The sequence below is a fragment of the Xyrauchen texanus genome, chromosome 48, assembly GCF_025860055.1.
Source record: "Xyrauchen texanus isolate HMW12.3.18 chromosome 48, RBS_HiC_50CHRs, whole genome shotgun sequence".
NCBI lineage: Eukaryota > Metazoa > Chordata > Actinopteri > Cypriniformes > Catostomidae > Xyrauchen > Xyrauchen texanus.
This window is the reverse complement of record NC_068323.1, coordinates 24,197,670-24,214,539: the sequence shown is the minus strand read 5'-3', so window position 1 is coordinate 24,214,539 and position 16,870 is coordinate 24,197,670. Positions and strand designations below refer to the sequence as shown.

The window sequence follows — 16,870 nt, the reverse complement described above, 5'->3', positions numbered from 1 at the left end:
AAAAGCAATAGTAAATGAAGAGATCACAGCATCAAAATGAGTGTTTAGCATAGCAAAGGGTGCATTGACACTGGTTAAGGGCAGGTTTTTTCTCTTTCCCTCGTAAATACTGTTCAGATTAGCATAGCTCTCTTGGCATTTGAAATGGTTGAATTGCTCCATAGTGCTTTAAAATAGTAAATTCTCAAATGGGGTATCGAGGGAAGCCCAGTATAACTGCACATGTGCACATACTTTATCATTTATATTAGCTTCTTTTTATTCTATTTTTTTTTTTATCTCTGTCTTATTGTTGTATTATTTGTGCACTGGAAGCTTCTGTCACCGATACAAATTCTTTGTGCAAAAAAAACTTTGAAAATTCTGATTCAGATACAAAATAACGGATTACACTCTGGAAAAAACCATTCTAAAGAAGCCCGAAATACACTCTCATGGGGCTGTAACTCACTGAAGGCTGATTCGCTGAGAAAGTGACTCTGATCCAAACAGCTAACTTGAGCTACATAGTTCAAACCCAGAGTTCTTCTCGGCTGATTCATGAAAAGACCCGGTTCAAAAGAGTCAATTTTTCATGAATAGGACATCATGACTTGTGCTGTGTTTGTAATTTAAAATAAAGCATTGATGCATTCACATATACTGCACATTTGCACAACGACACATTATAGGTAAAAGATCATATTTTCCCCAACAGAAATAACACATCTTCATTCAGACACATCAAAAGCTTTAATTTCCTCAGGACACAGTTAAGGATTGCATTACACCACATGATAACAGTATGACATCATTGTCCCGCTCACCTCTGCATTGATTGGCTGCATGTTACGGTACCATGTGACCTCAGGTTCGGTGGCGCGAGCATGACAGTGCATGTACCCAGCCCGGCCCTCCTCTAAATGACTGTCCACCGGCTTCTGGATCCACTCTGGTTTAGCTGTTCACACATAGATGATGTTTAAGAGGACAATCTCATATTGATTTCAGTGTGGAAATGTAGAAATAATATCAGTGTGTAAAAAAACAAAATCTCATTCTCTATCTTGATTTCAATACAAATATCTAAAAATCCCTAAAACAAGAAAAACAGGGGTCCATTAACCAATTATTTTTCTTTTTCTGCATTAAATGTGTCTGTGGAGCAAAAAGTCCAAGAGATCTAAAATTTGGCAGAGTGGTCCCAAATACAACCCCCCACCTCCCTACCCCAAACTACAAAGTTTCATACACACCCCAATCCAACCCCAGATGGCGCTATAATAAACACTTTTACGTTTTCGCTAGTTACTTGGCAACCATATGGGCAAGATACCAAATGCATTCTCCAGTCAAGCGAAACTAAATGAACAGCTCAAATTTTGATAACTTCTTTATTTCTAGGGTCTCTAGATGACACAAGCAATTAGACCAACAAGTCAAGGAAGAGTTTGAAAAAGTAGGGTTTTATAAAATCGAAGATATACGTTTTATTTAGCTAATCCTTGTAAGTCTGCAAACATCATACCAAACAAGTAACTAGAGTACTTCGTAATTAAATTACTTTGGCAATTTTGCTAATCCACTTTTGAAAACGGCATTGACCCCGATAATTGCCAGTTGAGGCTATATTTTACTTTTAGTTAAGTTTATTTTTCTAACCTCATTTGCAATTTGTTTTTTCTTGTTTTAAGTATAAAGCGTGCTACATTTAATTACAGAAGTGTTTGGAGAAAGTTTATTAATTTAAGTCATTATTCCTGTAATTCCAGTTGGTGCCACTAGAGGCACATTCACCTTTAATTCGTAAGCAACACTGGTCATAGGAAAATCTGAAGGCTGTGAGATATTCAGCAGATAAAAGTAAGGCAAGAAACATACTCTACGCAAATTTGTGAAGTATGCTTGATTTTTTATGCATTGTTGTTTTCGAGCAAAATGTGCCCATTTTCAGCATTGTGGCACAAGAGTACATTAGCATAAATGATCTACTTTTAAGGTCAGTGTTCTTCTTCAGGTCAACTTCTGCTACATTTTAACATAACTCTATCGACCCATTAAGTACCATCACAGTAATGCAAGAATATAAAGTATGTAGAACAGGGGCTGTGAGTTTGCAATATACTTGCGTAGAATGTTTTTGGTGTAAAACTTACTGGCTACGGTGACTGTCAACTCCTGTGTTCTCTGGCCTGCCTTGTTCTGTGCAAAACACGTGTAGGTTCCAGAGTCTTCACTGTGGGTGGGACTGAAAATCAGGTCCAGCCCGTCCTGGTACACCCTGCCTTCGGCAGGAACTCGCTGTCCCTCATGTTCCCACCAAACCTCTGGCTCCGGGTGCCCACGAGGCGGGCGGCACGTGACGCGATCCAGAGAATTTGCAGTGAACACTCTCGACTGTTTGGCAATCATGTCCTCGATTTCTGATGGGAAATGGAGATGAAAGAAATGCAAGTTGACAAATAGACAAGAATTTGTCTTCAACTTTTAGGTTTATATATTTGTAGATGGGAAAGTGTATATTTTTGAGCATTTAGAAACGCACTCCATTACTGCATACTCTGGAAAACGATGACGTTAGAAACTGAAAATCGAGAAACGGAGTAGTGTGGATGTCAGTCTACTGGGCTGTTCTTTTGGAAAATGAATGGCCAAAATAAGTGAATTAAAAACATCAGCGTGATCACAATGTTACTCAATCATAATGCTGCTTAATCACCACCAAATATTGGTGAAAGCACAGCAAAACATTTTTTTTTTTAGTGTTTAAGCTGTTGAACGAAGAGTCCTGGATACTTAAACTGTGTGTGAAGCTATTCAAGAGTAAGTGTGAGTGTGTTACCTGCTAGTCGCAGGAAGGCCTCGAGTGAGACAGGGGGGCCCCGTGGCCCCTGAGCCACACATTTATACAGGCCTGTGTTCCTCTGCTTCACTTGAGTAATGACGAGAGAGCCATTGCTCAGAATAAACACACTGGCCAGAAGAGAAAGATACAGTCAAAAACATCCACTCAATACACTCATTGACAAAGACACAAGAACATTTCTTTATAGAGCTCAACAGTGACTGTCTACTTTTCAAGCAGCAGTCTTGTTCTGGAAGCAATTTTCTCCTTAATTTTCTCCATAGGCTTTAAAAAATCTTCAGTAAAGAGATCTAAGCCATGAACCAACCAATCAGCACCAAGATGAATAACATTTTGGTCTTGAAGTTTATTTCTTTGGAGAAAATCCTTTTTTCCCCCCGAAAGTCATATGATGCTAATATCACTTTTAATGTGATTTATAATATTTAAATTCATCAAGAGCACATCACTTTTCAAATGATAAAAAAATAAAGCAGTGCACTACCGGCTCTTGTTTGAAACCAGCTCATTCTCATGGTACCACTCAACAGTGGGCTGCGGTTCGGCCGTGAACTGACAGTGGAAGAGAGCTTCCTCATTCCTCAAGACCACTAAATCCTCTGGCTTCACCACCGGCTTAGGGTAACTCTTATCTACAGACAGATACAGACCATTCAATACAAAATGGGACATTATACATTCAATTCATGATTTTTTTTCTCCCCAATTTGATATGACCAATTCCCAAGTCATTCTTAAGTCTTCGAGGTGGCGTAGTGACTCGCCTCAATCTGGGTAGCGGAGGACGAATCTCAGTTGCCTCCGCATCAGAGATAGTCAATCCCTGCATTTTATCACATGGCTTGTTGAGTGTGTTTCCGTGGAGACATAACGCGTGTGGAGGCTTCACGCCATCCACCGCGGCATCCACGTACAACTCGGCACGTGCCCCACCGAAAGCAAGAACCACATTATAGCAACCACGAGGAGGTTACCCCATATGACTCTACCCTCCCTAGCAACTGGCCAATTTGGTTGCTTAGGAGACTTGGCTGGAGTCACTAAGCATGCTCTGGATTCAAACTCGTGACTCCAGGGGTGGTAGTCAGCGTCTTTACTCATTGAGCTACCCAGGCCCCTAGATGTTATGAATGGATGAATAATAAAAACAATAAGAGCGTTTTTAAGTACATGTATACTGCAGTACATGCTATGTCAAATACATACCTATTATGTTAAGTGTGAAGTTGTCGTTGCTGCACGCTTTGCCCACGGCATTCTTGGCGCAGCAGTAGTAGAGACCGTTGTCCTCAGGGCTCGCGTTTGACAGCACAAGTGTTCGGTCTTTGTTGTTTATTTTGTAGCTCTTCTCTGTAAGTGCTGTTCCATCTCTATACCACCGATTCATTGGCCTGTAGATTCAGGGTTATTTGTTTAAATAGTTTTATAGTTTTCTAAAATATAAAGATTCCTGAATGAATGAATCTTGAGCAGGTTCTTTTGAATCTACAATGTGAAACACACAGTACAACCAGCAGAACTCGATTCCCAAACAAATTACTCTTTTGAGCAAGTTCTTTGGAAACTTTAGCGTGAAAAATGTGGACCGATTTCCAAACGAATTACTTCTAAAGAGCGAAACATACAGCATACCACTGAAACCCTAATCCCGAATGAACGACTCTTATGAACTGGTTCTTTTGAATTTACAATGTTAAACACTTCACGACCAGTGCAGTCCAATGCCCGAACAAATAGCAAGTATTTTTTATAGCATGAAACACACAGTGTCCAGTGTAGACTCCTTCCCAAACAAATGACTCCCACAAACTGATTCTTTTGAATCTACAGTGCGAAACATACATCAAGACAGGTGTAGTCCAATTCCAAAACAAATGACTCTTTATGAACTGGTTCTCTTAAATCTACAGCGCAAAACACACAAGGTAATCAGTGTAGCCTGATTCCCAAATGATTCATTTTTATGAAATGGTTATTTTGCCATGTCCAGCTCAAAATGAACCATGAACTGTCACTGTGTTATGTAATACTGTTTGTCTGATACAGTGTCCAAGAAGCTCAACTGTGGCAGGGCGGAGGGCGGGGCCGGGTCGTGATCCTTCACACCCGGTCCCGTATTAGGCTAATTATGCCTCCGTGAGGTTTAAAGGTCGACTGCAGAGGGCTGTGCGGGAGAGAGAGATCGTTAGCGGACATGTCCGTCATGTGTGTTTGTGTTGTCTTTTAAGTTTTCCATTAAACTATGATTTATATCATCAAGCCGGTTCTCGCCTCCTCCTTTCCCATCCTTTAACTGTTTTACATCAACATATAAGGTTTGTTCAAGGAGCGATTCCTCACCGTGGGTGTCCATCGATATTGCACTGTAATATCACTTGTGAGGAGCTCTCAATTTCTGCCTCTGATTCTGGACTCTTCAGGGTCACCGCACCACTTTCCAACCCTGTAAGGAAGAAATGTTCAAGACTAAATACAACAGACAGTTTATCAGGTGATGGATGAAACCCTTATCAAAACCCTCAGTCCACACTATCAAAAACAAACTCCCCCATTCACACCATCTGGTCGTGCTTTGAACCCGCCTCAAAAACAGGCGACTCTATTCAGTTGACCTTACTTGTTATCTGACACAAGCGGCCGGACGCTGCATTTCATCCAATTAATCTTGGCATAGGACATAAAGGGGGGCTTTGTCTGGCTTCCACTTGCTGGCTCAAAATAACTTTCATGCGGGTGTTGTTTTGCTTTCTGTCGTTGCAAAGGGAGTGAAGTGGGCCAGCCAGGATGGGCCAATGGCTCACATGTGTTTTTACATACCAGGAGAAGTATTTTCAAGAGGCCGCACACATCCATCCATTTTATCTCGTGTAGGTTTACAGGGTGAAATCGGCTGCATAAACTTTCTTTATTTCAAAGTGCGCTTTCTTTCCTTTCAATTTTGCATGCTCCGCTCCATGTGGGTTGTGATTAATATAGAAATGATAATCGATTCTTAAATTCCGTAATAGATGCATCGAAATTTCATTGACTGATCGATGCACTGTGATGCATCAATGCAAGTGGGCATCACCTTTCAAATCCGATTTCTAGCGGCCGTTCAGGCCACATCCATACTTGCGACTCCAGGGGTGGCAGTCAGCGTCAATACTCGCTGAGTTACCCAGGCCCCCACAATTTGTATTTTAATGTAAATTAAAATAATCTAAATTATGAATTGCTCTTACAATATAAAGTATATGGTTTGTCACAATCATGCCGCTCTAAGCAACACTCACACTTGATGTTGATGGAGGCCTCGCTGGTGCGTTCCTCTTCACCAGTGCTGTTTTTCGAGGCAATGCACTGAAAGTTTCCAGAGTCCAGTAATCTGTCAATAGCTGTGATTTGCAGGTTGCCTCCTTCCAAAAAGCGTCGCTCCGTGTTGTTGACTGTCTCGCCATTGTGTGTCCAAGTGTAGATCACACCTTGAGGATCACTCACTTCACACCGCAGCACGGCACTGCGCCCATGCAGGGCATCCTGGGATTTCGGCTCCTTGGTGAAATAGAAAGATGCCGACTGCACGCAGAACACTTTTAAGAGAAGACAACACACAGGTATGATTAGGGCAGTGAGACAAATATCTTGAGATTTCTTTTGATGATATTCAATATATATATATTTATAGATATTTTGCAAGTCAGAAGTTTACATACACTTAGGTTGACTTAAGTCATTAAAACTTATTTTTTTTAACCACTCCACTCCTATATTAGCAAACTATAGTTTTGGTAAGTTGTTTAGGACATCTACTTTGTGCATGACAAGTGTCATTTTTCAAACAATTGTTTACAGACAGATTGTTACACTTTTAATTGACTATCACAATTCCAGTAGGTCAGAAGTTTACATACACTAAGTTAACTGTGCCTTTAAGCAGCTTGGACAATTCCAGAAAATGACAATTAGCCAATTAGCTTCTGATAGGAGGTGTACTGAATTGGAAGTGCACCTGTGGATGTATTTTAAGGCCTACCTTCAAACTCAGTACCTCTTTGCTTGACATCATGGGAAAAATCAAAAGAAACCAGAAAAAAGTTGTGAACCTCCACAAGTCTGGTTCATCCTTGGGAGCAATTTTCAAATGTCTGAAGGTACCACGTTCATCTGTACAAACAATAGCATGCAAGTATAAACACCATAGCACCACGCAGCTAACATACTGCTCAGGAAGGAGATTCATTCTGTCTCCAAGTGATGAATGTAGTTTTGTGCAAAAAGTGCAAATCAATCCCAGAACAACAGCAAAGGACCTTGTGAAGATGCTGAAGGAAACAAGTATCTATATCCACAGTAAAACGAGTCCTATATCGACTGATAATAGCAAGGAAGAAGCCACTGCTCCAAAACCACCATAAAAAAAAGCCAGACTACAGTTTACAAGTGCACATGGGGACAAAGACCTTAATTTTTGGAGAAATGTCCTCTGGTCTGATGAAACAAAAATGTAACTGTTTGGCCATAATTACCATCATTACGTTTGGAGACAACATCCCAACCGTGAAGCATGGGGGTGGCAGCATCATGTTGTGTCATGGGTGCTTTGCTGCAGGAGAGACTGGTGCACTTCACAAAATAGATGACATCATGAGGAAGGAAAATTATTTGGATATATTGAAGCAACATCTCAAGACATCAGCCAGGAAGTTCAATCTCAGTTGCAAATGGGTCTTCCAAATGGACAATGACCCCAAGCATACCTCCAAAGTTGTAGCAAAATGGCTAAAGGAAAACAAAGTCAAGGTATTGTAAGAGGCCATCAAAAAGTCCTGACCTCAATCCAATAGAAAATTTGTGGGCAGAACTGAAAAAGCGTGTGTGAGCAAGGAGGCCTACAAACCTGATTCAGTTACACCAGTTCTGTCTGGAGGAACGAGCCAAAATTCCAGCAACATATTGTGAGAAGCTTGTGAATACCCAAAATGTTTGACCAAAGTTAAACAATTTAAAGGCAATGCTACCAAATACTAACAAAGTGTAAAACTTCTGACCCACTGGGAATGTGATGAAAGAAATAAAAGTTGAAATAAATTATTCTCTCTACTAATATTCTGACATTTCACATTCATAAATTAAAGTAGTGATCCTAACTGATCTAAGACAGGGAATGTTTTCTATGATTAAATGTCAGGAATTGTGAAAAACTCAAGTTTAAATGTATTTGACTATTCTGACTTCAAATGTAAATGTGGCTCCGTACCTCTTCAGAAAACTTGGAATATAGCGTAAATTAATAGTTTTATTACTTTTTTGCTTTTTAGGAAGATACATTTTATATATTAGATTTTGTGTTCCAGTGAAGTAATTCAAACAGGTTTACAATATACATCATGACAGAATTGGCATTTTTGGGTGACCTATTCCTTTAAGGGGGTAAAGGGCTGCACCTGTCTGGAGTGAGATAACCTCTCTTTAATTTACTCTGACATGATGTCAACACGACATCAGCCCGCACTGCTCCAGCAGAAAATGGAATGCAGCGAAACACTGTTTCTCTACAGCCATCTGTTGAGATCTTATGCATCTTTAATCTACAATTGCACCTGTGTTTAAGTATACTAGACAGCTCTTTGACATTCTGGTCTCTAGATATGGCTCAGGTCACCTCATCATTGTGAATGTCTATGGGTTCTCTCCATTCATTTTCTATTTACTGATAAGAAAATGAATATGACCAATAGTGATAGTGATGCTTGATTTTGCAAACACCACTAATAACTATTTATAGGCTTTTAAAATGACCAATCTTCTTATGACTTGTAAAATACAATTTCACAATCAGCACAGAAACACTGAAATAACATTTCTAGTCTAGTCTAGAAGCACCAGCCATTATCTTTGTATTCTCTGTGTTCTATGAAACCACAATCATGTCTTAACATGCAGGTATCCAGGATACAAGATCTTCCTCCATGAACCAGACCATGTGAGATGTCTCCAAAGCCAACAAACACTTTGTGACATTTCAACTTCTCTATTATGTAGATTTTGAGATCTGTCTGGGGCAAATCATGACAAGTCCTTGAACAATAGTGGAAACAAGCTCTATTATAGTCTACATAAAGCCTAATGTTCTGTAGTGTTGCTGGTATTGTGAAGCACATACTAACATTCACTGATGCGTTAAAGGAATATTCTGGGTTCAATTCAATTTATAGTCTATTGAAGGCATCTGTAAAATCCTGGTGATTACAGTACACAATTTTGACATCCCTCAGTTTATTAAAACATGTTTACAGTAATGCACTTACAATAGACGTCTATTGGCAAGTGTACCAGAGGCTTTCAAAGCAGAAATATGATGCTTGTATTTTCAATCAAACACTTCTATTAATTCTTCATTCTGCACTATTTGAGCTACAAAGTCCCCTAAACTGTCCTTTAGATGCGGATGAATTTCTGGTTATGGGTAACTATTGTAGTTCCTGTGGATGGAATTTTCTTCATAGTAAAATCACATCTCTTTCTGGTTCCTGCAGCCTACATTTGAAAGGTAAATACTGGTCAACTTCGGGCACTTTCACCTAGGAGTTTATTTTTATCAAAACAGATTTCAGCTTTTTAATCATTAAAACTGAATTGAAGACTTTCAATATTAAGTTCTATTATGCAAAGTATTACATGTATTGCAGGTTTTTCCTGCATTGAACAGTTTTGCTGAAGCAAATTTAATGATATTCATCTGGCTTTTGCCACTTTATAAGTGCTAAAAATGCTTCTCATGTGGAACGTGAATGCATGCATGGTGATTGAAGACTGGATTCACATGTGTGTTGATTGATCCACCGAGAATCACTCGCACACGTCATCCTCTCTCCTCTATCTTGTATTTCTGGAGCACGCAGGTGCACGTGTCAACCGGGCTTCCCTTGATAAGCGAGATCCAGGATAGCACACAGCAGATCACACTCTCGATTAAACCGAGCTTCCCTTGATACAATGGCACAAAACAAACCTCATGTGACTCATTTGAATTGTTATTGACTATTTTAAAGCGCTATGGAGCAATTCAACCATTTGACACGGCTACAGCACTGATATTCTGAACAGCACTGACAAGGGAAAGAGAAAACACCTGCACCAGCATCAATTACAAGACTTTTCACATCGACAACACCCTTACTAACATTTATCCCTGTAAACCGTAACAGAATTTTTACTGTAATAGTTGTATTAGGATAAATCTGATCTTTGCGTTTAGGCTATAATTTTTTCATAACAAATAAAGTGTTTATTTTTAAGAAAGACTAACTACCAAAGTACTGTAATGAGAAGCCAGACATGGTGTTTCTTGTGATTATGGCATTACAAATGCAACTGTTAAACAATAAAAGAACTATGATAAACATAACAGCAAGTACAAATGTAGAATACAAGTCTGGATTTGTATAAATGTGTAACAAAATATTGTAATACATTTCTTGATAATGTTTGAGATTAGGAAACAAACTGGCCTGGTTTGCCTTCAGATGATGCTATAGTCAAATGATTCCCAAATCATTAAGAGTCTGATAAAACCGTGGCCTGTGTAGTTCAGTGAGTATTGACGCTGACTACCACCCCTAGAGTAGCAAATTCAAATTCAGGTTGTGCTGAGTGACTCCAGACAGGTCTCCTAAGCAACCAAATTGGCCCAGTTGCTAGGGAGGGTAGAGTCACATTGGGTAACCTCCTCGTGGTCGCGATTAGTGGTTCTCGCTCTCAATGGGGCGTGTGGTAAGTTGTGTGTGAATCACAGAGAGTAGCATGAGTCTCCACATGCAGTGAGTCTCCGCGGTGTCATGCACAATGAGTCACGTGATTGACGGTCTCAGAAGCAGAAGCAACTGAGACTTGTCCTCCGCCACCCGGATTGAGGCGAGTAACCGCACCAACGCGAGTATCTACTAAGTGGTGGGAATTGGGCATTCCAAAATGGGAAGGGGATATTAAAAAAAAAAAAAAAAAAGTCTGATAAAACTCCTGAATATTATATTTAGGCCTATAGAAATAAGGTGTTAGTTAGTTTGATTTCCCACAGAACCTTGAAGTACAACATTTCTAATCTACCTTTTATATCAAAAATTCTCAAGAAAGTTGTTCTGATTAAATTACAATCTTACTTGACAGTAAACTCGATCCATTAAATATTTCAATCGGGTGTAAAAGCTTTACACAGTACAGAATCTGCTCTTTTTAAGAGTCTCAATTGATATCTTTATTGAGACTGATTCAGGGAAATCCATGGCTTCTTAATTAATGGCCATGGGTCTTATTAGATCTGAGTGCTGCGTTTCATTTGGTCGACCATGAAGTCCTGTTGACCCGTCTGGGAGATATCAGTGGGCCTTCGTGGCACAGTATTACAGTGGTTGCGCTCCTATTTGACTAACAGGTGGTTCACTGTTCGCATTGGAAATCACTCCTCCTCTAGCATACCTCTCAATTGCGGAGTCCCGCAGGGATCAATCTTTGGTCCAGTGTTGTTTTCCCTGTATACACTCCCTCTGGCTTCTATTTTTATAAGTACAGTGTGTACTTTCCATTTATAAGCTTATGATACTCAAATCTATCTTCCCTTAAACATAATGACAAAAACACCTTACAACCACTGATGGCCTGTTTAAAAGAACTCAAGCTATGGCTTTCAAGTAAAATCCTAAACCTAATGAAAATAAAACTGAAATTATTTTAATTGGGCCTAAAGAAATCTGTGTTGTTGACCTTGACCTTGGTTCTCTTGCCCCATATAAAACTCACTGCATCAGAAACCTGGGTGTTCCGTTTGATAATAATCAAAAATTTGATAAACAGATTAATACTGTAGTAAAGTCATGTGCGGCATGGGGGGAGTGGCCATGTGTCGGTCTGCAGGAGAGGGAGAGCGGTAAGGCTCGTCACCTGGCTCGTAATTATCTCTAATACCTGTCTCTCATTATAGTGATGGCGGAGGGAGACCTAAAAAGGCTCGCCAGAGCGTCGGAGAGGAAAGAGAGTGGCCAGAAAGCATGACACCTCCAAACAGAGAGAGAGAGTGTGTGTGTGCAACAAAAGACCGTTGTTTTACTTTCATTTATTTTGTTATCCTTGAGTTATCGATGGTTACCGTCGATTGTGTGAAAAAAAAAAAGCCAAAATAAAAGTACAGACCTTGAACCTGCTTCGTTGTCTCCGGACTCCTCCATTGCCCACAAACAAAGATCCTTCTACATCATGCTTTTATCATCTTCACCTTCTCACTAAAGTAAAACCCTTCTTATCCATGAGTAACTTTCAAACTGTGATTCACGCTATTGTAACAGCTTGTTTTACTACAGTGTCTTCCCTCTACCGTTTACAGCTGGATCAAAATGCAGCTGCCAGACTTCTCATGGGGACTCGCAAGTACGAGCCCATTACACCTATTTTAATATGCAGTGGCTTCCAGAATCGGTTTTAAGATTTTATTGTTCACAAAGCCCTAAATAATTTGGCCTCTCAGTATCTGACCGATTTGCTCCATCTGTATATTCCCTCTAGAACTCTGAGATATTGCTTTACGAACTTGGTTTACTATCTGTTCCTAGATCTAGACTTTAAAAATAAACACGCCTTTGTGAACTCTGGAACAGTCTACCTCTCCATATCAGATTAGCCCCTTCTTTTTCAGCCTTCAAGTCTGCTCTAAAGACATACATATTCTCTCTGGCCTTCAATATTCCTTGATCATTGTGAACTGTTTTCTTTTATCATAGCATTTGTTATTTACTTTGTTGTCTGTTTTGTCTCTTGTAGTTATTATTTTTCTTTTTGCACAGCACTTTGGTCAAATTTGGTTGTTTTTAAATGTGCTTTATAATAAATATTGAATAGAATTGAATGCATAATTAGATACATACAGTATAATCTGAAGTTTAAATCGTTTGTTAATTTGTTTGTAAAATCTCAAAACCATTATTTTCTCTGGCTGCCGTTCAGTCTCTACAAGTATACCTGACTGCATTTTGCTGAACGACCGGATCCTTCTGTCTCTATCGCATACAAGGCAGTTTCGCTTTTGAAACAGGTTAAGATGAAAGTTAGTGACCACTTTCAAGCGATGCATAGAGATCAGGGGTGGGAATTACAAGGTAACTGGCGATACAATATTATATTGATAATTAGGTTACAAAAACAATTTATACTGCATTAATTGCGTGAATTTTTTTACGCATTACACAAATCAAAGAAATTATATTATAACATTAATTCAGAGAATTTTTTTTATATGCATAAAAAAAAAATATTAACTCAAACTTGTCTGTAGACTGTAATAATGAATATTCCTACCATCAGAGCAATTCAAGCTTAAAGTAACACCCATTTTCAGCAGGGGGCAGAAAGTGCCACTCCAGCTGTTCAGGCAACATGCAGCTGTACAGAGAACAAACCACACTCAGGCTTGTTTGACACTTGAGACAGGACAAGGTGATAACCAAACACATTCCTGCATTAAAACATATCTGGATGGAATGAAATCCCAAATGCAGGGATCTCAAGACATTTTCTAACTACGTTTAATTTGACACAGCGTCCTAAAAATAGATTTATGTTCATGACGCGACCAAAGTGAGATCCCACACCATCCATAGTGGGATGAAGAAACCTAACTACAAATACTCAAGATATACAACACAGACAAAATAACCACAAACACAGTTCAACAAATTAACCCATGGATATTTTCTCTCTGATACACACAGTGGTGTCACACATTTTTCCATCTAAAGCTTCATCAGGAAAACAAATATAGTCCTGTAGTAACTGCTGCTCTACATGACCAGAAGACCTTGTGTGTTTGCTCTCATTAGAAAGAACTCACCACTCAACAGGAAGCACACAGCTGCTCTGACTATTACTACATGTGCTACACAATCCAACTGACCATGACCGAACACAATTAAAAGCTTAAATATCACAGGGGAAGAGACTTGATGACCCCAAATGTAGCTGAAGAGAAAGTGGTTGGTTAAAATGAAAAAATGAATTACTTTAAAATGAAAAAAAAAAAAAAAAGGAAATTCTGTGGTATTTGACAGTGCATAACAATACAACTTCACCCAGTTTCTAATTCTATTATTATAACTTTAAACATGAATTGTTGCAAAACCATTCTTATAAAAATGTTTGCAGTATGTAGTAAGTTTACAGTAATGCACTTACAATGGAAGTCTAGGGGTCTAGGGTACTAGGGTACAGTAGGCTTTGAAATGTCGAGCTTATATTTTCAAAAAAGCACTTGCATTAAATTTTCAGTAGGAAGAGCTGTAATTTGAGCTGTAAAATTGTCTAAACTGTAACAGCGGGACTACTTTTCAATGCAGATGAATGTTACCAGAGACTGTTTAGACCAAGATGGACCACTCGTATTAAAATGAATGGAAGACATTGGAAAGCCAAATATGGTGGGTGTAAAAAAGAAACCCACCTTACATGTAAAAGCCAATCACCTTTTAGGTACAGACATCACCCGTCAATCAATTCAAGAATGTGCATGTGCATATGCTGGACCAGCCTGAAATACAGTGTTTTTTTTAGCTTGATCTGTGCTAAAGAAGCACAGTTTATGATACCTGACTTGCCTTGAAAGGGACTTTGGCTTTACCAGTGTAATTCCTGTGGATGGCTTTTCTCCATGTAAACAGTGTTTTACAGGTAGATATAGCACAACTCTATCTGGTACCCCTCTGTGGACATCATACAACAATTTACAGTGTTTACTGGATTTTGAAGCCCAAGTTTATATTGGGTGTTTCCTCAACTTAAGGCAATTTCATGTCCCAGGAGTTGAATATACAAAGGAAGGTTTTTCAAATATTTCTAAAAAAAATAATTGGGTTACTTTCATAGGATTGTATAGTGAGAGAAGGCATTTTCTTAATTGTACTGATGAACTTGTGGAAAACCATGTAGACATTTAATGTAAAACAACTCGCATGATAAGATATGTTAAACAGAACTGAGAGTACTGCACTACAGTTACTATTGGTAGCTGAAAGCATTATCAAATCAGCAATATATTTAAAATAACAGGCATGAGGCATCTAGAGAAATCTATAGAAAGACTCCAAGTAGGTCTGAACAAGGGTAGGTTGAACATGGGTAGCTACTGAACTGCTTGAAAGTGCTAATCTGAAGAACATGGGTTTCCATACACATTACTGTTCTTCAATAAGGGCTTAAAGAAGTACATGAAAAGTAAATTATGTTTTGACGTGAATTAAATAGTAAGAGAACTGACATCTCAAAGACGTTGTTCAGCTTATAGGTATCACTAAACGTTGAAATGGCACCAATTTTTCAAATGTTTGAAAGCATCCATTTATGTTGTGTTATATGTTGAATGGCAGTCCTCAAAAGCAGTTGATATCTGGCCAGTTTTCACTTGCTCTTACACGAGTTGGATGCTTTCGTGTAAGAGCAAAGAGCAGTAAAGTTACAAAAAAATCTTCCCTGGATTCCTGTGGAGGAATTTGAAGTTTTTGGGACAAAGATGCCATTCATGCACTCTCTACAACTAACAAGCCAGGGGAAGAACCAGGAAAGGAACCTGATTGGCTAAAATATCTTAAACACATATAAACTTTATGTGCAAACTAGGCATGGTCACAAAACCTCACAAGAGAGCACGGGTTGCGTTCTAACATCATCATAAGGTGTCAAAATTGGTGCCTTTCAACATCCTGGGTGGACCAAACTGGTTGAACTGTCAAGACGGTCATCACAAAACCATTCTGACAGTGCTCGGCATAAACTAACTTACACAACTTTAAAAAACCAAGACGTGACAAACACAAAAGAATAAATTTAGATGTTCAAGCTGTCTCTACAAGCTTACATTCTTCCCTTCCACACAACTCGGTCACCATCCAAACAATGGGTGGCTTTAATGCCAGGCAGTCACCACTGTGCAGAACATTATAAGGCGCGTCTGCGGTAAAACTCCAATCCACCTCTGGAAAATTTGGTAACTTGCTCCAGGAAAGAAGAATTGAACCACTAATCAACCTCTGTCATGCCCAATTTTACATTAAGGGGCTTTTCCACTGCACGGTACAACTCGACTCCGCTCGGTTTTTGGGGGTTTTCCACTGTCCCTGATACTTTTTTAGTACCACCTTGGTTGAGGTTCCAAGTGAGCCGAGCCGAGCAGGTACTAAATGAGATGTCAAAATCCTGCAGATGACTAATTGGTCAGGGAGAATAGTCACTACCAGCATCACTGGATTTCCGACACGGGACATCAACCCACTAGTTTTCAAGTTAGCAATAGCGATAACAGTATCATTTGTTCACGTGACTTTTCGAATTGTGAAAAAATAAATGGCTGTGCGCAAAACTACACCATGGTCAATAAACGAGGAGCAGACGGTCCTCTCGTTAGCGATGAGTGAAAAAAAAAAAGTTCCTCAGGAAGTATCTCAGCTGTTGGCCGCACACGGCTACCACCGGACCTACCAACAGTGTAGGGAAAAGTTAAATAAACTTAAGTGACTACAAAATCATCAAGGAAAATTGGAAGTGGTTCGACCAAATGGACGCTATCTAGTCTGGTGAGCAATGGGAGGGAGAGTGACCTGAGCTCCACGATGTTGTTGGAGTTCACGATGGTACATTTTGTTATGTTAACTCTATACTCTGCTTGAAAGCTTCACTTTATTTAGTTGACCAGCTACTGGAAGCTTGCTTCTAAAACAACCAGGCCAATTTAACTGTTACACTTGTGTAAAATCACCATGCAACAACTGCTTTATGCAGCACAATGAGCTAGTAGCTAACAGCTAGCGGTTGTGTTATTGTTTTGGTCAGTTTGTGTCATGTTTAAAATGATGTCACGGCAGTAGAGGTGACACAAATATGACGATCAGCCTATAATCACACCCACGTTGAGGTGGCACTAAACTCCAGTGGAAATGAAGCTCAGAAAAGTAAAACGAGTCGAGTTGAGGCGAGGCTAGTCGAACCGTAATGTGCAGTGGAAAAGTGCCA

General features: G+C 39.4%; 1 protein-coding gene across 1 annotated transcript in view; it reads right to left on the bottom strand.

Moving 5' to 3' along the window:
- Window positions 1–16,870, bottom strand: part of LOC127639837 (inactive tyrosine-protein kinase 7-like) — a 54,044-nt gene that overhangs the window by 19,292 nt on the left and 17,882 nt on the right. The window contains exons 2-8 of the mRNA XM_052122110.1: window positions 6,121–6,417; window positions 5,186–5,288; window positions 4,052–4,236; window positions 3,330–3,477; window positions 2,822–2,952; window positions 2,136–2,402; window positions 807–940 (exon numbers count right to left, since the gene is read on the bottom strand). Coding sequence (XP_051978070.1) covers window positions 807–940; window positions 2,136–2,402; window positions 2,822–2,952; window positions 3,330–3,477; window positions 4,052–4,236; window positions 5,186–5,288; window positions 6,121–6,417 — 1,265 coding nt within the window. The remainder of the gene's footprint in view (window positions 1–806; window positions 941–2,135; window positions 2,403–2,821; window positions 2,953–3,329; window positions 3,478–4,051; window positions 4,237–5,185; window positions 5,289–6,120; window positions 6,418–16,870) is intronic.